At 37.7% G+C, this 19,403-nt stretch overlaps 2 protein-coding genes and 1 pseudogene across 5 annotated transcripts in view; 2 read left to right on the top strand and 1 right to left on the bottom strand.

Annotated features, from left to right (window-relative positions):
* Nucleotides 1-4,749: 4,749 nt before the first annotated feature.
* Nucleotides 4,750-5,043, bottom strand: LOC123824054 (60S ribosomal protein L37-like). Its single transcript, XM_045847174.1, has one exon. It carries the CDS (start codon nucleotides 5,041-5,043, stop codon nucleotides 4,750-4,752), a length of 294 nt encoding a protein of 97 aa, XP_045703130.1.
* Nucleotides 5,044-5,687: 644 nt separating this feature from the next.
* On the top strand, nucleotides 5,688-17,711 carry LOC123823976 (annotated as a pseudogene).
* MTF2 (metal response element binding transcription factor 2) overlaps nucleotides 17,640-19,403 on the top strand; it is a 67,371-nt gene continuing 65,607 nt past the window's right edge. For all 4 annotated transcript variants that reach the window (XM_045847154.1, XM_045847153.1, XM_045847152.1 and 1 more), the window contains exon 1: nucleotides 17,640-17,908. Coding sequence is in view for 2 of the 4 variants with exons in the window: in XM_045847152.1 (XP_045703108.1) it covers nucleotides 17,904-17,908 (5 nt within the window). In the remaining 2 variants the exon portion in view is untranslated. The remainder of the gene's footprint in view (nucleotides 17,909-19,403) is intronic.

The raw sequence follows: 19,403 nt of genomic DNA, 5'->3' as shown, positions 1-19,403 counted from the left end.
CATTCCTGCTTAGATAAATTGTAGTCTACCAAAACACTTTTCTCCATCTCGTTTTTTTCACTTAATAGAATATCCTGGTGGTCATGCCATTCCAATACATAAAGATTTTTCTCATTTCTCTTTATAGCTTTGTAGTTCTGCAGTTCATACATGTATCACAACTTATTCAGCTATTCCCCTATTGATGGACTATTGGTTTTTTCCAGTCTTTTGGAATATGAAGAATGTAGTTATGAATAGGTCCATGCAAACTTCTTTTCTTATTTTTGTCTGTATGTTTGGGACAAATTCCTAGAAGTGGGATTTCTGAGTGGAATACATGTGTAATTTTGCCAGATATTGCCAGTTTCCCTGCCATTAACACTTGCACATTTTGCACTCCTACAAGCAATATATGGAAGTGTACACTTCTCAATACCCTCACTGAGTGTTGTCAAGCTTTTGAATTTTCACCACTCCTATACTAAGAAATCATATCTTACTTGTAATTTTTTAAAAATGTTTATCTAAGGACATGTTAATTGATTTGAGGAAAGGAGAGGAGGCAGGGGGAAGAAAGAGAAGAACATTGATATGAGAGAGAAGCATCAGTTGGTTGCCTCCTGCACATGCCCTGACCAGGGACCAAACCCGCAACTGTTTGGTGTATGGGACAAAGCTCCAACCAACTGAGGCACTCGGCCAGGGCTCACTGTAGTTTTGACTTGCATTGTTCTTATGAGGGAGACTGTGTGCAATCTCTTTTCACATGGTGAGATTTTTGCTTTGTGAACTTCTGACTATATCTCAATTCAGTTTTTCCATGGGATTTTTTTTCTCTTTTATACTTTAGAATTTTTTTATATCCTAGGGATATTAATCCCTTCTTTACAACAGATGATGCAGAATTTTTCCAAATTTGGAATTTTCCTTTTCATTTTGTTCACTCTGTTTTTTATTGTGTAACTTAAACTTTTTGTGAAATCAAAATAGTTTTCCTTTTTGCTTCTGGAGAGGAAAGTTTTATTTATTCCTAAATTGTAGAAAAGTTCACTAATTTCTTCTTTTTACACTAAAGACTCTAATCCCATTAGGATTTATTCCAGTATAAATTATAAGAAATGAGTTCAAGTGTATCTATTTCCATATGATTACCTACTTATTCTACTATTGTTTGTTTAAAAAGCCACATTTTACCCACTAATTCATAGTGCCGTCTTTATCAGTTACTGTATTTTGTTATATATCAGTATTTATTTCTTGACTTTCTATTGTATTCTCTTTGCCCATCTGCTTATTCATGTGCCAGTACCACTTGGTTTTAATGATGGAGGCTTTGTAAAATGTTCATTTATTTGATATGGATAGCCCCATTTCTCATTGCTTCTTTTTAAAAGATTTTTCAGATTATTCTTGTTATTCCAAATAAACATTATAATCAATGTCTGGTTCCAGTTTCTTAAAAACTAAGATATTTTTATTGGTATTGAATTAAATTTATTCAATAACTTAGAGAGAATTGACATTTTTATCATATTCAGTTTTTGTACCTGAAACCATGATATATCTTTCTATTTGTCCAAGTTTATTTCTGTATCTTTCAATAGTATTTTATGGTTTATATAAGTTTTGGACATTTCTTGTTCACTCTTAGGTATTTTCTTTTTTTCTTTTTTAATTACCCCTTTATAAAGGGATCTTCTATTATAGCTTCTAAGTGGTTTTGCCTATATACAAAAAAGCTAGTGATTTTTGTGTGCTAATTTTATGACCTGAGGTTTTACCAATTTCTTTTATCATCTGTAGTAATTCTTCTATTGGAGAATAACATATTTAAACTCATACTAAAATGAACACATGGTTCTGCCATCAAGAAATGGAAAGAAAATTGTCTTTAATTCATTATCTGTACAATGGGTACTGAACCTCTTTTATTTTTCAGACTACTTCCACTTGGAGCCAACCAGAGTAGGATTAGGAAAGGAAGAAAGAAAGTTGAGGCATTTATCTGGTTTCAGTCTACATTGGAAGATTCCGGAGATTCTCACACCTTTTGTTATTCCTTGATGCTCCCCATGTGGACCTCAGCTTCCAAAAACTCTAGTGGTAGATCAGAGGATGAAGGAACCTCCTGGCATATGCCCATCTTCACAACGGTAACAGACTAATTAGAGGTTTTAAGTTTCTCAGGACCTTGCTTTTAAGGTATAAACTTTCCTTTGCCTGCCGATGGAAACTTATAAACTTATATACCTCTATTCCCACAGAAACTCCTTGTTTCAATAAGACAGGCCTAGTCACTTTTCACTCCACACTACTCTTTTAGAGGTGCAGTCCTTGAATGTCATCTATCACCTCACATTTTTGTGTCATTGGAAGAAGAACTCCTCCTCACCCCCCACACATTAATTTCACTTTCTTCCAGCTCTTTTCCTATGCAACCTTAAGAGCTTTTCTGCCTCACAGAACTTTTATTCTATTATAAGATCTAATTTGTATTACTTTGTTTATTTACTTTTTTCTTCACTTAAGAAAAGGGTAAGATTCATAAAGGCTTTTTAATTTCTATATGTCAGCCCTGGCTGGCATAGCTCAGTGGATTGAGCGTGGGCTGCGAACCAAAGTGTCACAGGTTCGATTCCCAGTCAGGGTACATGCCTGGGTTGCAGGCCATGACCCCCAGCCTCTTTCTCTCTCTCTCTCTCTCTCTCTCCCTCTCTCTCTCTCTCTCTCTCTCTCTCTCTCCCCCCTCCTCCCTTCCCTCTCTAAAAATAAATAAAAATAAAATCTTAAAAAAAGTTCTATATGTCCTGCATCTAGCTCAGTGCCTGACACATAATAAAAACTAAATTAACTTTTATTCCAGGAAGGATGAAGGAAGAGAGGGAAGCATTTGTGTTAGCTCCTGATCACGTTCTGTCTTTTCCCATCTCTGTATCCAGTGCTGATCTTGAAGTCCTGCCACAGACCACTTCTATACTTTTTTGCATTTTAAGTAATGGGTTTTGTACTCTATGTTGTAACATTTTTCCATCTCCACTTCCAAATATGCTAATTAACTCTGATTGTTAAAATGTTTATATTCTTCTAATCTAAATTAATAAATATACTTGGCTAATCATTGCTACAGCATATTCATTTCTATTTTGTGTGTTTGTTATTGAGCAGAAACTCAGGGTGTAATGAGAGTCTTATTCTTGGAAAACAAAACAAACTCGTATGATATCCCTCTTCCATGTTCTTTGTGAATATTTGATATCTCACGTAAGACTGTGACTCTCATGCCAAGTGAGATACTCTTTTATAAATGTGTATTATATTTTAAACTGGATGCTTCTTGATAACTTAGCAGGAAATACATTACCTTCAACACTAATAGACTATTAGCATTAAACTGTAAAAGTTAGTATTTCAGAAATATTTGTTGCAGACGAACAATTCCATCAATGTTTCTGCTCACTTTGATAAGTATCTCGTAAGAAGCAGTATAGTGAGAGTTTGCTCAAAGCCTGATCATTATAAATTAAAGTACTTAGTATTGTCTATGCTCCTAGTACATTTTCAGTAACAGAGCAATGCAAAGTTGAGTAATACTTATTTCCTATCTTCCAGGAAGTCACAGATTCATGAAGAAAATAAGCAAAATTTACAACTAATGAGAATATAAACCAGACTATGTGGTGTTTCCCCACCCCCCACCCCCACCCTTTTTAAAGCCCCAGTTGTGATTATAAGCAAATGCTAAATTAATGTGAAGGTTGAGTTAGGACTGACTTCATAAAACTAGTGACATTTGCTGTGGGCCTTAAAAGAAGAATAATATACAGAAAGATGAGAAAGAGGGCCTAAGCAGAGGGAAGAGCAGGAAACAAAGGCAGAGCAGTAAGTAAAAACATCACACATCTGATGTGCCCAAAACGGTAAGTGGAAATGGAGTAGAAAACAGCAGACATAGAGCCAAGATAGGAACACAGGGAGAGTGGGTATTTTTAGTGTGAGAAGTGGAGGAAATAATGAGAGATAATAAGTAACAGCTGAAGGTATAGAAGTGGATGAACTAGCTTAGGAAGAGTTGACTAGAAAATGGAAAGGAAAAGAACTGAGGAAGCAGTGTCCTGGTTTTTATTTAAGGGCTCAGCAAGGGAAGAGGAATCAGCAATCGTGTGGATGGAAAATCCATTGAGAAAAGTATTGAGATTTGAAAATTCATATTATTTTTTTAAAAATAATGGATTTTATTTTTTAGAGCAGTTTAAGGTTTACAGAAAAATTGAGTACAAAGAGTTCTAATATACTCCCTCCCTGCCTCAGTTTCCCCTATTAGTATCACATTTGTGTGGCACATGTGTTGAAATTGATAAGCCAACATAGACACATTATTATTTACTGAAGTCCATAGTTACATTATTATTTACTGAAGTCCATTGTTACATTAGGGTTCACTCTGTGGGTTGTACAATTCTATTTTTTCTTTTATTGTGCTTCTCGAAGTTCTTCCTCACTTTAGAGAAACACCTTGATGAGTTTATTCATATTCTATTGTTCTGTATGGTAATATTTTATAGTCATATTGAAATTTTTTTGAAATCAAATAACTTTTCTTGAGGATGTCTTCAATTGTGGTTTCATGGAGCTATTTAACATTAGTCTCCAAAATGGATACAAGAAAATAAAAAGTTGACATATACATCTAGTTACACTTCTAGTATGTATGTATGTATGTATTTTTGAACACGAGAACATTTATCGTGGGTCTAATCAGTGAAATCCTTAAGATGAACTGGACACTGCAACAGCTGCCCTCTTGGGTTTAGGTGTTGTTCCTTCATGGAATCCATGCCTGAATCTGCAGTACACAATTTTTAGGTGCCTCATGCGACCAGTCCCCGTAGTGTTTTGTTGTTTAGCCTTGGCACTCCAGTTATACTTCCTCTTCTGCTTGACGGGGTAGCTGCACCTGCCACAGGTGGACTTCTGCAGGTGGCAGGCCTTGGAGCCACAGCGGCGGCACAGTGTGCGCATCCTGTTGCGGTGGTTGCCGAACGATGACGTCCCTTTCGTCATCTCGCTTCTGCCGCCGATACCAAAGTATCTAGTATTTTCTATTTCCAGTTTAAATATGACCCATGGATGTCACATCTCTATCTCCTTTTTAGAAGTGGTTTATGGATCTACTTGAAACCTTAAAAAAAAGAAGTGGTTTTTATAGGAATATGGACACCAAAATATTATTGGTATTTACCTATACATGGATTATGAGTAATTTTATTTTATGCTTTATACTTTTTATATTTCTCTAGAAATAACACCAATATGCTTTTTAATTGGAAAAAATTATCTGTTAGAGACAAGTATTGAGTTGTACAATTTTTTTTTTGCTTTTGCAAAAATATGGAGGAAATATCTGTTATATCACAATGAAAATATGTGTTAACAAAAGAACCCTTTACAGGAGTCTTCAGAAACAAAAAAGGAAAATTAAGGCCAAACAAAAAGTCATATCCTGGCTTAAAAGCATTTTATTTCCAAGGATACAAAATCTATTAACTTAAACAGTAAGACTATTGTCTGTTATAGTACCAAATATATTCCAAATGGATAGAAGCCTCCAGCTGTAAATTGATGGACTTTTGTGATCTAAAAGCAACTGAGGATTTCTACTCTTTAAGAAACCATTTCTCATGTTACAGCAATTGAGATTATGAACAATGTATAGAACAGATTATATTTCACTTTCTTTATTTGCATGGCTTGTTGAAAGTACGTTAATGCTGTGGGAATCCTTATTCCATTCACAACTCTGAATATGTACTTATGGTATTTATACATCTAGAGTTTAATCAATCACTCTGGTCACCATCTGTACATGGATAGTTTTTACCCCAAGAGCTATTTGTTCCAGTGTATTGTTTTGACACTGTACACTACAGTTGATTCAAACAGAAGTAAATACCAGTCTCAGGTTTCATGCTGCAGGGTAGACTGTATTTGTGAGTATATATTATTCACTAAATTGTGGAGTTTGACTATGATGCTGCTGCTGATGAATTAACTATTTGAGTTGGGAAATCATCAGGAATGTGAAAAAACTACAGGAGGAAGGATGGCTAGAAAGAAAACTAAAATGGGAGAAGGTTTCCTGACAATTTTGAGAGAGACAGAATCCATGGATGACAGTTTTCCCATCAAACGGGAAAGGCATGGGAATGCAGCAAGTCTTATACAATGAATAAGCACCTATAGATGCACAGCTGGAGGAAGTCAGTCATATCCACAAACTAAAAACGTTAGGAAGACAAAGAAGTGTCAGTGTAAAGTTATCTTTGAGTATATTCCACAGAATGATGATGAACTGGAGCTGAAAGTGGGAGATGTTACTGATATTTATGAACAGGAGGAGTGGAACCCTGAACAACAAGTTGGGGCTGTTTCTCTCATGCTTTGTGAAAGACTTAGAGGTAACAGATGATGGTTTAACTCATGAAGCCCAGGAGGATTCAGAAGCTGTTGGGACTGGGCCTACCTTATCTTCCCCCTCTCTGGGGAATGGGAATGAAACTGTACCTTGATCAGTTACACAGGCAAAGAAAATTCAAGAAAATAGATCTGGAGATATTTCTAAAGAAGTCTCTGTGAAGCTTAAGACAAGAATATCCAGTGAAACAGAAGAGGGGGGAAAAAAACACACAGAAAAGACCTTAATGAAATATTTGCTAGAACTCAGAGCATGGAGATAATAAACGCAGACACTGAAAGCAAAATTAAAGCTGAGGACTACTGTGAATGTTATTTACCTATGACAGTACTAATGAGGATGAACTTAATATTTTAAGAGGGAGAACTGACACATTTGATAAACAAGGAGACTAGACGCTGGCTGGTGGAAAGGTAAAATGAATCACAAAGGAGTATTTCCAGATAATTTTGCTATTCAAATGAATGAGCTGGGTAAAGACCTTCCAAAACCAAAGAAACCACCACCTCCTCTTAAGGGTAGAGCCCCAAAGCCTGAGCTGGTATCTGCACAGAAAAAGTATTTTCCTGTAAAATCTGAAGAAAAAGATGTCCCTTATTTTTCCACTTTTAGGAAAAATTTTTTTCCACTTTTGTTGTCATTCTGAAGAAAAACATCTCTCCACAATGAGTTATTTACACTGTTATTTAACAAGTGTTCAATATTTACTTTGCAATGCTTGGTGTTTTCTGGGAGGAAGTACTTTGTTAAGATCCATAGGAAATTAAGACAACTCAAACTGATACCAACTTACATTCATTAAAATGTTAAACCATTTCTTTAGTAAGGATGTAGTATTTATTCATAGTTATTTCAAATAATGTAAAAGAAAACTAAGCATAAATAGTTATGCTTTTACTATTTCTAATAGTGTCCTACTTGAAGTAAATTTTAAATTTTAAGAAGAAGCCCTGGCTGGCATAGCTCAGTGGACTGAGCACAGGCTGTGAACCAAAGGGTCACAGGTTCAATTCCCAGTCTGGGCACATGCCTGGGTTGTGGGCCAGGTCCCCAGTGGGGGCCACATGAAAGGCAACCACACATTGATGTTTCTCTCTCTCTTTCTCCCTCCCTTCCCTTCTCTAAAAATAAATAAATAAAATCTTTAAAAAATTTTAAGAAAACACAAATAACACAACTGGTGCTCTAAAACAAAATTCAGCCCAATATTTTTGACATTTTAAAAATGAAATCTAATATACTTATCACTCACCTTGAGTTTATTACACAGTCAAAGTGAAAGCTCAGGAAAGTAAGAATGAGAGATTTGGGTAGAAATTAGCACCACTTACGTTACAAAGTATCTTAAATAAAATTAACTGAGACTGAAGAGTTCAACTTAAGAAAGTTACATAGACTTAGAATTCCCAAAATGTATCAACCATGGTTGTTGACTAATATTTATGGCCCCTTTCCATTTCTATTTTGTTGTTTCTTTTCAATCATTGTATAGTATAACTTGTTTAATGTTTTTTCAAGGATTAAAGATTCAAAAACAAACTAAACAATTTAAAAAGAAAACTTCTTTGGATTATAGATGCAACCTAGAAATATGAGCATATGATATAGAAAATCTTTACAGTTTTAACTTTTTTTAATCTTTGCCTGAAAATGTGTTCATTGATTGCAGAGAGAGAGGAAGGGAAAGAGAAACATCCATTGGTTGCCTCCTGTGTGCCCCACAACTTGGGATCAAACCCTAGGTATGTGCCTGACTGAGGATTAAGCCTGCAACCTTTTGGTGTACAGATGATGTTCCAACCAACTGAGCAACCTGGCCAGGGCTGAAAACTCATTTTAAAAAGTTTGACAAACAGCCTCCCCATAATCATAACACTCTTCACCAGATTAAAAAAAAAAAAAGCAGGATGTATTTAATTTTCCTCCAAGTCTTTTCATTGTTTCATACCTCATGTCTTTTTATCATTGAATAATATGCCATTGTCTGGATGTACCAGAGTTTGTCCATTTGCCTATTTTTTTAATTTAATTTATTTATTTTTATAGACAGAGAGGTCAAGGGGGAGGGAGAGGGGGGAGGGAGAGAAACAGTGCTTTGTTGTTCCACTTATTTATGCATTCATTGGTTGCTTCTTGTTTGAGCCCTTGTTGGGGATTGAACCTGTAACCCAGGTGTATCAGAACAATGCTCCAACCAACTGAACTACCCTGCTGGAACTGTCCATTCACCTATTGAAGGACATGTTGGTTCCCTCTAGTTTGGGTACAAATATATATAACATATATAAACATTCATATGAGAATTTTCATGTGGACATATGTATTTGGGTAAACACCTAAAAGACTGTAACTGCTGGATTATATGTTAAAACCATATCTAGCTTTCTAAGAAACTACTGAACTGTCTTCCAAATGGCATCATTCTCCAGCAATGATGAGAGTTCTTGTTGCGCTATATCTTCACCAGCTTTTGATATTGTCAGTATTTTGGATTGTAGCCATTGTAATAGATGTGTAGTACTGTCTCATTGTTTTAATTTTCAATTCCTTAATGACAGGATGTTGAGAATCCTTTGATATGCTTTATTTACTACCTGTGTATCTTCTTTGGTGAGATAGGTGCCTGTTCAAGTCTTTTGTCCATTTTAAATCAGGCTGGTTGTTTTCCTATTGTTGAGCTTTAAGATTTCTTTGTGTATTTCAGTTATGTCCTTTACTGGATGTGTGTTTTGCAAATATTTGCCCCTGGGCTTTCTTTTCATTCTCTTATTGCTGTCTTTCACAGAGCAAAATTAATTTGCATAAAGTTCAATTTATCAATTTTTTAAGTCACCGAGCATGGCGTTGGTGTTGCATCTAAAAACTAATTGCCAAACCCAAGTCATATAGATTTTCTTCTGTGTCATCTTCTGGAAATTTTACATTTTACATTTTTTTCTATACTTAGTATTATTTGTTAAATAAGTTAATAAAGGCTAATGGTAACAGAAATGGAATGGATGGGTTTGGGTGGGAAGAAAATTACTGGCTCTATAGATTTTGAAAGCACAAGCATAAAGTTAATACTTAAAGCCTGTTAGGGACTAATCCAAAGAACTAAGTTGCCAGTTAAGACATAGTTGAGACAGTCAGCTGATCGGAAGGGCATGATGCAAGATAAACCAAGGGCAAATAGGTCAAAAGAGAGACACAAGGATCTAGTTCATTGATGAGAATTTCAGGAAAGGCAGTCCAGTACCCTGGAGAGCTCCCCCAAAGAGCCCATGTTTTGAAAGCCTGTAAACTTTCAAATGCCTCTACCTGACATCATCTAAATTTTCTCATGGGTCACTGGACCAGAAACCTATATCACTGCACTACATGAGTTTTAAATAATCCTTTATCTATTACAAGGATAGAAAAATTAGGAAAAAGAGGGGAACAGACAGAAGAAAAAATCTTACCATGTAGAGATAATCATTAACTATACTAATTATTAACTGATGACAATGGTGAAACGAGATCCATAAATCTATCCTGTTCATTTATTCCTAACTTCCTTTGTCAGCAATCCTTAAATTACTCCAGTTTAATGTGCAAATTTTGTGAAATTAAGTTTTGATACTTAAGAGTATGTAATTAAGTATATTCTGCTTCATTTATAATGACTATTTATGCCAAACTCTTGTGTCTGATGTGGGAGAGTCAGGAAAGAGCACTGGTGAAGCGAACTGGACTGGAGTACTCAGGCTCGGTTGGATCGGCAGCTTTTCACTCAATAGCAGCCCTCTCCTTCCTTGAGCTCCAGATGCATTTTCAGTGGCTTACTAGACACACTCATTTTAATATCCCATGGGCACCTTAAACTCAACTTGTCCAGGACTTATTTGATTAGTTTTTCACTCAAATTGTTCCACATCTTTTTTCTATCCTGGTTAATTCAATGCAAGCCACCTCCAATCTTTCCTCAAATGAAGAAGGGAAGAAAGAAAGGAAAGAGGAAAGAAGAAACACAGGCATTATCTCTCATCTTACTAAAGCCACAAACCTTGAAGGTTATCCTTAAATCAATTCACTCCTTCACCTATTTCTCCCAGTGACTGCTAAGTTTGTTGATATCTCCTTCCAACTATCTCTGGAGTCTCTTTCCTCTTGGTTCAGGCTTTTGTCCATTATTCACCTGCACAGTTGCAGTGGTCTCTTTATTTGTAGTTCTCCCCCCCTTGAATTAAATTTCCACACCACTACAAGAGAGATATTTCTAAAGGATGGATTTATTTTAAAGCCTCTGATGGTCCTTCTATTTCTATATAGGACAGTAGTTAAAGGGTAGTCTCCAGAGTCAAACAAAATTGAATTAAAATGTACACTTATAAGCCCTGGCTGGCGTAGCTCAGTGGATTGAGTGCGGGCTGGGAACTAAAGTGTCCCAGGTTCGATTCCCAACCAGGGTACATTCCTGGGTTGCAGGCCATAACCCCCAGCAACTGCACATTGATGTTTCTCTCTCTCTCTCTCTCTCTCTCTCTCTCTCTCTCTCTCCCTTCCTTCCCTCCCTAAAAATAAATAAATAAATCTTTTAAAAAATGTACACTTATTGTTGTGTGACTCTGGACAATTTGCTTATCTTCTCTTTACATCAGTCACTCTATCTGTAACATAGGAATAATTTCTTCATAAGGTTAAAGAAAATAACATTTGTAAAGTGTTTTCACACAGCTTGGTAGAGGGCAAAGATTCAATGAATGTGGTGGTGCTGGTGGTGGTGATGATGGAAGTCCAGACATCACTGCATGCTAGTGGATTCAAAGTACTTTGGCAGTCCAGAATAGCAACCCCTTTCTCTAGGAAAACACACTCTTTCCAACTCCAATTATGTACTTCTTATGGTGGCAGCTAATAAAATACTCCATTTCTTTGGCCACAGGGTTGAGCATTGATCCAATTACTGTTGAACATAATACCTCATCTTCTTGCTTGTAACGTCTGGTTCAAGTTGGGTATGTGACCCATCAGAATATTTCCCTTGGATTTATTTATTTATGTTACAACTCTAATAGTGGGGAGTAGGGATGAGGGAAGGAGGTAGAGGAGAAAAATTCCCTTTTATTAACTATTGGTTCATAGATCAAAATGTAACTTTATTGAAAGCCATGTTTCCCGCTAAATAGAAAAGGCCATATGCAAAAGGAGGGAATGAAAACACCATCCAGAGACAGCAAAAACAAGAGAAAGATGGGGTGGGGAGACAGAGACAGAGAGAGGAAGAGGGGGAAATATGGAAAATCCTGGTATCTTTCTAGTCCCTGTTTCCAGGCAACACCAGGTGAGGGTTCCTGCCCTTCCACGGCTTGTTTAGGTTGCAATCGTGAACTCTGTAATAAAAAAATGTCTTGACTGTACTACTTGTCATATGAGGCCTCTTACAGTTCAATTTTTGTGTGCCTCTTTTTATCCTCCACCTTAGGTTCTACTAAATATTTCTCTCATTCTGGGATACATCACACCCTTTCACACCTCTGTACATTTGTATTGTATTTTAGTTACTTGATAATGTCACTGTCTCCAGACTCTGAGGCCTCCTGGCCCACTTTGTGGATATGGCATATTAATGCTTATATCCTGTCCTGAATACAACACAGCTCTTTACATATAGAAAACATATTTAACATTGTTAATAAATCTCCATTTTAAAATTTAATCATGTAAGGGCTGTTCTGTGGTCCAGGTGTGTTTCCAGAAACAGGGATATAAAGAAGAGTTATCCCCTTCTACCTTCAAGGAGCTTACAGTTGAATTGAGGGAGTAAGGCATGTAATAATTGCTGTGAGAGAAAAATAAAGCACTTTTACACATTATTTCACTTAGTCTGTATGATAAAACTTTAATGTTGATATTCTTATCCTTCCCATGGAGCCCACAAAGCTCAGGCTGTGAGAGCTGAGGAAACTTGTCCAAGATCACTCAGTTAATGGAGGCAGAGATCGGCCAGCAACTGAGGTCCACTGTCCTCCAGGGTTCCTACTTCTGTTATTCTGCCTCTTACCTTGTCTACATCTTTGAATGCTCAGTGGACAAATTAGCTATGTGAAGAAAATGAGGTTTATCTTTCATATTGTTGGATAATTCATTTTCATTATCTCTTTTCCCCACTCCCTTCCCTCCCCACATCCACTGAATTTTGGTGATTTAATCTTCAAAAGCTTGTGTCATAAGCACAGTATATGAAGATGAAAATTGGAACCTAGATCTTCTGATTTTTAGTTGAGTGGTCAGTTTTGAATGCACACATACTTTTCATTCATTCACTGTGGGGGGCACTCCACCCACAGAGCTCCCCTGGCCACCACAGATGGGAATAAGTCTACCAAGACATGATCTACCTGGGGAGGAGAGGTGGCCAATCTCTCAGAGGAGAAGGGCCAAGATCCTGTTCCTCAATGGGCTTTTACTGGATTCAGTTTGAACAGGAATACAGGTAAAGCTCATCAATCAATGTCCGGCAGTAAGGATCAACCAGTGATAACATTCAGAGAACTAAGAGGGCTTATTCTGAGTCAGGGTCAGTTAGCTAAAGGGCCATAAAACTTTGGGAAACAAACTCATTTCCTGCTTGGACCCTTATCAGAAAATTGAGGGCATTCTTAGCAAAGCAGGTTTCACAGGGTTGTATGCATTCTTTTTTAGGCCTGCTCTCCCCAGGGAACTGCTTGTTCCTGCCCAGGGCTGCACCATCCTCCAGCATTGTTTCAGGCTTAAGTCAGGCAGGGGAAGTAAGGCAGCCAAGAGATTAGGAGACTTCTTGCAGACAGAATGAGGACTCAGGCTATGTCAAAGCCTTGGGGTGAGGGTCCATCACCCCCTGTTCCTGTAGCCCCCCAAGTCTTTCCCTGAGGGCCCCTTCATGACTGTGCCTGTCTTAGGTCATCCCTCCCTTGAGGAATCTTACCCATCATTGGGTAACCAGTCATCCGCCTGGAGCTAAGCAGGGTGAAGTTGAAGGGGGCAGAGGCAGTGCCTCTGCCAGGAAGATAAGCTTTGTCTCCTTAGTGGCTTATGGTCCCAAGGTCCTTTACTCATCCTTAGCCATAAGTCTTTACAGCTTCTGAAACCAGGCAGGGTGTTTCCCAATTACTCACCTTAATTTTCTGACTATTAAGACAGCATAAATATCACTTGATAGCAGCACGTTCAAATTCTTTTGGGGTTGGTCTATTGACATCATTTGACAAGCCTGAGGAAGCTGCATGTGCTGCAGCATCCCAGCTCTGGGGAAGCTATGCACAATGTAGGAGGCTGCTGAGAGAGCACTTTGGAACCAGGGAGGAAAACCACGTTATAATACATGGTCCCTCCACTGACAAAGCTTAATTTTCTGTCAGCTCGGACAGGAAAAAAATTAAAGGGCCATATCCATTTTCACAAAGCAAGTAATGAAGGGTAGATTTGGAAGTGATAGGTAATAAATTAATAATGGGCACCTATATTTTAAGGTGTATTATACAAAGAGTACAAATTTACTATCTATACTTTTTACAACAAATAACTGGGTTTAAAAGCAGTGTTCATATTATATATGGATTCTTAAGCTTTGAATAAAAAGGAAAAGAATTTTAACAAATCCTTTTGACTTGATTATTATGGAAACATCCATTTCTTTAAATGTTTCATATCTATTTCTTTTTTTCAGACCAATAAAAGCAAATTATGTAAGGATACAGAATGTCTTTCTTTGATTTCTCTGACTTATCTGATTATTTGCATTTCTGTCTCTGAGCAATGAACATTAAAGGTCTTCTAGCCCTTTTGGACAGGAGAGTAATAGCTAATAATTGAGAGCTTGTAGGTACATAAATACAATATTTTGTATTATTCCCTGTGACTTTTGAATGATAAAATTTGAGAATTACCTAACATTTTGAATGTTCTGATCAAATTTTCCTATTTTTCAATTTTGTTTCTGATTACAGAATAGTTTTCAATACTATTTCTGAGTTCTGTTACACATCAGCATATTTAGATTGGATCAGTCAGAGGAGACTGACATGCTGGGTGGCAGACAACTCCAAACTGCAGTGGCTTAACACAACAAAAATTTATTTCTTCAGTTGAATATCCACATGCAAAAAGATGAATATAGATCCATGAACTCAAAATGGATCATACCCTTAAATGTGAGAACTAAGCCTATAAAACTTCTGGAAGAAAACAAAATAGAAAATCTCTGATCTTGAGTCAAGCCAAGACTTCTTAGGTATAAGATCAAAAGCATATGCCATTAAAAGACAAATTGCATTTCATCAAAATTAAAAATCTTTTGTGCTTCAACAGATACCATTAAGAAAGTGAAGAGCCATTGACTGGGAGAAAATATTTGCAAATCATGTATCTGATAAAGGACTTATTTCCAGAATATGTGAAGATCTCTTATAACTTGGTAATAAGACAAACAGCCCAGTTAAAATAAATGAGTAAAAGATTTTAATATATGTTTTACCAAAGATGATCTAAGAAGAGTTAATGAGCACATGAAAAAGTACTCAACATCATTAGCCATTAGGAAACTATGTATTGAAATCACAATGAAAACCACTTCCCACTCACTAGAATGAGTAAAATAAAAGAGACAGATAACTATAAGAATTGGTAAGGATGTTGACAAATCAGAATCCTCAAACATTGCTCACATTTTGGAAAAACAGTTCAGTAGTATCTTAAAAAGTTAATCATAAACTTACCATACAATAAAGCAATTCCACTTCTAGAAATCTACACAAGCAAAAAAGAAACAAATATCTACACAAAAACTTGTATGTAAATGTTCATAAGGAGCATTATTTATAATAGTCCCCCAAATTAGAAACAATCCAAATATGCATCAACTGGTGAATGGATAAGCAAAACATGGTACAGTCATACAAGAGTATTATTCAGCAATATAAAGGAAAGAACTGACACATGGCACAACACAGATGAACCACAAAAATACTGTATTAGGTGAAAGAAGCCAGAACAAAAGACTATATATTGTATGAGTCCATTTATATAAAATGGCCAGAAAAGGCAAACGTATAGAAACAGTAGGTTACTTGGGGTTGTTAGTGGGTACAGGACTGACTGAAAATGGGCATAGTGACTATTTTGGGGGGGGGGTGGAAGTGTTCTAAAACTGGATTGTGGTGATGTTTGCACAATTCTAGTCTCTGCTTATTTTCACTTGGGGACCCAAAGTGACAAATATTCTATGTCTACACATACCTCCATGATCACCACTGCAACGGGGAGGGGACTGTGCCTCTCTGCCTCTTAAAGATTTTCCTAGGAAGTGGTATCACTTCCTCTCTCATTTTATTGGTAGAACCAAGTTGCATGGCCATGCCTAACTTCAAGGGTTCAAGACAGTACAAGGGAGGGGAGGAAAAGAATTTCTGTGACCCATAATGACTTTCACAGAAATAAATAACGACAGCAATAAAGGGAACAGTGTACTCTGACTGAAGTTATTTTGCTTTGTACTTCTGAGGAACTTGACATTTGTTCCTTCTTATAGTCCTAATCCTTTGCACGCTCCTTAGAGATTTCTAAAACAAGAGTAACAGGGATTCTTTGTGTATTAATTACTGTGACTCCCTCAATGTCCTTGGTTCCCGGAGTACCTAGTTTCCTTAAATTAGAGGTTTGCACTTTTGCAGTCATATGTTTACACAGAAAAACAAGCTTTTTAAAAAATAGGGATCACTGACTTCTCTAATGTTTAAGGGATTAGAACACTTTTGTGTGGCTAAAGAGGCCAAAATTATAGCAATGAACAGAAATTATAGGAAGGCAGATTGTGCATCTATATAAGGGAGAATTTTCTAATTATTAGTGTTTCTGAAATTTAAACAACTGTCTCTGAGGTGCTGAACCACTGAAGATGTTTAAGTTGAGAGAAACATGGAGAACTTAGACCAAATATTCTCCAAAACTGGTGTTCTATGATTAGGCTTAGTTTCACAGCTAACCAAGCTGTTTGTGTAGTATCTTTTATCTACTTTTTGATTGCATCTACATTTTTTTAAAAGTTGAAATTTTCCTACTAAAAGTGTGAAAGGAATTGATGCCGAATTTATGAAAGAATATGTTACAACAAAATTCAGAGAAAGTGAAACTTGAAAGGTAGCAAATAGGTTAAGGCTGTAATAAGAAGACAGACTTAAAACCTAATTAGGACTATTAGTCTGGAGAAGCAAAAGACTGGAAGGATGTAACTAAAATATTTAATAGTGTGGATAATACGAATGTTTACTTGCCAAATTCAGAGATCAGAGGCTGAGAGAATCTCTGATGAAATATGAGAAATATGAGCAAAGTGAGTTTAGGCCACAAAAGGTATTTTTGCAGAGAAAAAAGGCATGGTATTAATTATCACTGTAATGTAATATGAGACAAAAACATAAAATATTTTGAAAATATTTTGACACATTTATAAACAAAGGTACCACACGTGGCTGCTAATAGGAAGTGGGTTGTATCTAAGACAGAAAGACAAGCTTGCACTCTCAAGTTTGTCGCTTGGGACTTCTGACCGCAGTAGTGGGTTGGCAAGTCTGCCCTAGTATCAAACAGTTTGTGTTCCTAAAATAAACTACTTTGCACAGGATTATTCTCAGATTTCACCACAATTAGGAAGGATTGCAAAGCAGATACACAGAAAAACCTTTCATCGTCAGGGGAAAACTGTCCGAAAATCTTCTATACAAGCAGTTCCTGATTAGAAGGAATTTAGGGCTGGGCAATAATCGCTGAACAAAATTTAATTGTAACCTCCAGGGTATTTTGCCCAATGAAGGAAATTCGAACAGCAGGCCTCAGGGTGAAGTCAGAAGAAAGGCACTGTATCTAAGGTTTTCTCCACGGAAAGGAAATCGGCATGGCAAGACAGACCAAGCACTGTCCCATTCTCCAGGAGAAGACTAGGCACAGTGGACACCCGCCACTTCAGAGGAGAAACCACAGAACCACAAGCGAAGGCTAGGAGCGCAGCGCTCACTATTGTGTTAGCACCGGCGGCGGAAGGACGTAGTCCCACCGCATCATTAAAGAGTCCTTCTTTGTTCAGTTTCTGTCGTAGACGCTAGCCGAGGTGTTCTTCCGCGCTCACTGCGCAGTCCCCGCCTCCTCGCGGCCCTGGAGAGCTGCCATTCGGCGGTGGAGTGGCTCTGCGCTCCCAGAATGCACCGGCAGTCCGCGGGAAACCAAAATGGCGAAGGGCTATATCGAAGTGGGCTGCGTTTAAGGCTGGTGTAAGAACACTCACTGTTAGACCCCAACCCTTGTCCTCAGGACCTCGGTTTGTGCGTGTGTATGTGCAGGGTACCCGGTGGGGCGGGTGTCCAGTGAGTGCTCGGACTCGCAGGGGAAGCGCCCACGGGGACGTGATTGGTTGTTTTTTCCTGTATGAAGCGGTTGGCACCACTGAAGTGACCGAATGAGGTGAGAGACCTTGGCCTGGGGACCATGCTTTTCCGGAGGAGATTGGGGGGGGGGTGAAGAAAGGAAACAAGTATAACAGGGAAAGATGGAGGAGGATCGAGGTGGGGGTGGTGGCTGCAGTATGTGTAATGTGGGTGCCTTGCATTTATGCTTCTAATGAAAAGAATGGATGAAAAGGAGTAGTCAGTTAGGTGTCGGGGAAACTAGAGACTAAGGGAGGTAGTTGGGCATTAGGGAAGTCAGTTGGAGGAACTAGATGAAACGTTGAGACGGGGAAACAGTGTTTGGAGGGGCAGGAAGGAACCTGAGGGTGGGAGACGGTTGGAGGGGCAGGCTGAACCTGGTGATGAAGGGGTGGGGAACTGAGGGGAGGAGCCGTTAGGAAATAGGGACTGAGGGAGATGTGGGGTGCAAAGTGAAGGGGCTGCCTGGGACCTTAGGGGGCGCAAAGGGAAGCAGGAGATTTGAACTGGAGTGTGGTGAAATTGTATAGAATTGGAGTAGGGGGTATAGTAAAAGGGCTGGAGTACAGGGATAAAGGGAGCACTAAGTGGAGCCTGGGGTCAAACCCTGAAAGCTGAAAGGGAAGAGCTGCCTTACATTTGGAGAACACCAAAAATCTGAGGCCACTGTTCCATTTAATTAAATCTAATTTATATGCCTGCTAGGATATAGATTTTTATTATTGTGTTCATTTTTTAATAACTGAAGTAATTGTGGTTTAAGGGATTTAAACTAACTTGCCAAGATTTCTTAACATTTTGGTAATGCCAGAACTCTGAACTCTGTGTGTTTTACAATCTGGTGTCCTTGATTGCTAGAATTTTTCTTTGGAAGCAACTGGAAGGAACAGATGGATTTGTCGGGGCGATACGACGAACAGTGAGGGTTCATGAACAACGAGAAAAAGGATATGGAATGTTACTCTATTCTTTAAAGCATTTAACTTTAGTGAAAGAAAGAAGCCATTTACTAATACAAATAAGAAAACCTAGGTCGGCCTGTACATAACATAAGAAAGCATGTGAGGTCAGTGCAGAACTAGAAATATGTAAATAGTGCCTGATTTAATTTGACTCCAGATGCTCTGGTAGTAGTAACTTTCTCCTTCAGATTGATTCCATGTGACCCTCCTGTATACTTTGCCTACAGGCTGGTTTCAATTTCCTTGTTTTCATTCTCTCTTGAGAATTCCTTTTTTGGCAGTGGATTGCAAAGGCAGTGAATTGAAAAGTATTTAATGTGGGTAAAGTACTGAAATTCTTGAGTGACTTTTTTTGAAGGTTTGAATTACTTTAAATGGCACCATTTTGACTAAAGTTTTAGGTGCCCAGTCTTTTTGGCAAGGGAAGAGTTGATTTTAAATTTCTTAACATACAGCGTTCTATTCTTGATATTTGGAAGGTTGTTCACACTCCAAGCATTTGCCATGATAGCTTGAGAGGGAACACATGGTGAAATTTTTTGTTTTTGTTTTTACAGGTTCCTAAATTTA

The sequence above is a fragment of the Phyllostomus hastatus genome, unplaced genomic scaffold (assembly GCF_019186645.2).
Source record: "Phyllostomus hastatus isolate PE091 unplaced genomic scaffold, TTU_PhHast_1.1 phas_contig_524, whole genome shotgun sequence".
Lineage (NCBI taxonomy): Eukaryota > Metazoa > Chordata > Mammalia > Chiroptera > Phyllostomidae > Phyllostomus > Phyllostomus hastatus.
Note: the sequence above shows the minus strand (reverse complement) of the source record. Positions and strands in the feature narration are given on the sequence as shown.

Bases quoted from the DNA above. Each gene is read 5' to 3' on its own strand.
- LOC123824054 (XM_045847174.1), bottom strand. From the start codon at position 5,043: ATGACGAAAGGGACGTCATCGTTCGGCAACCACCGCAACAGGATGCGC.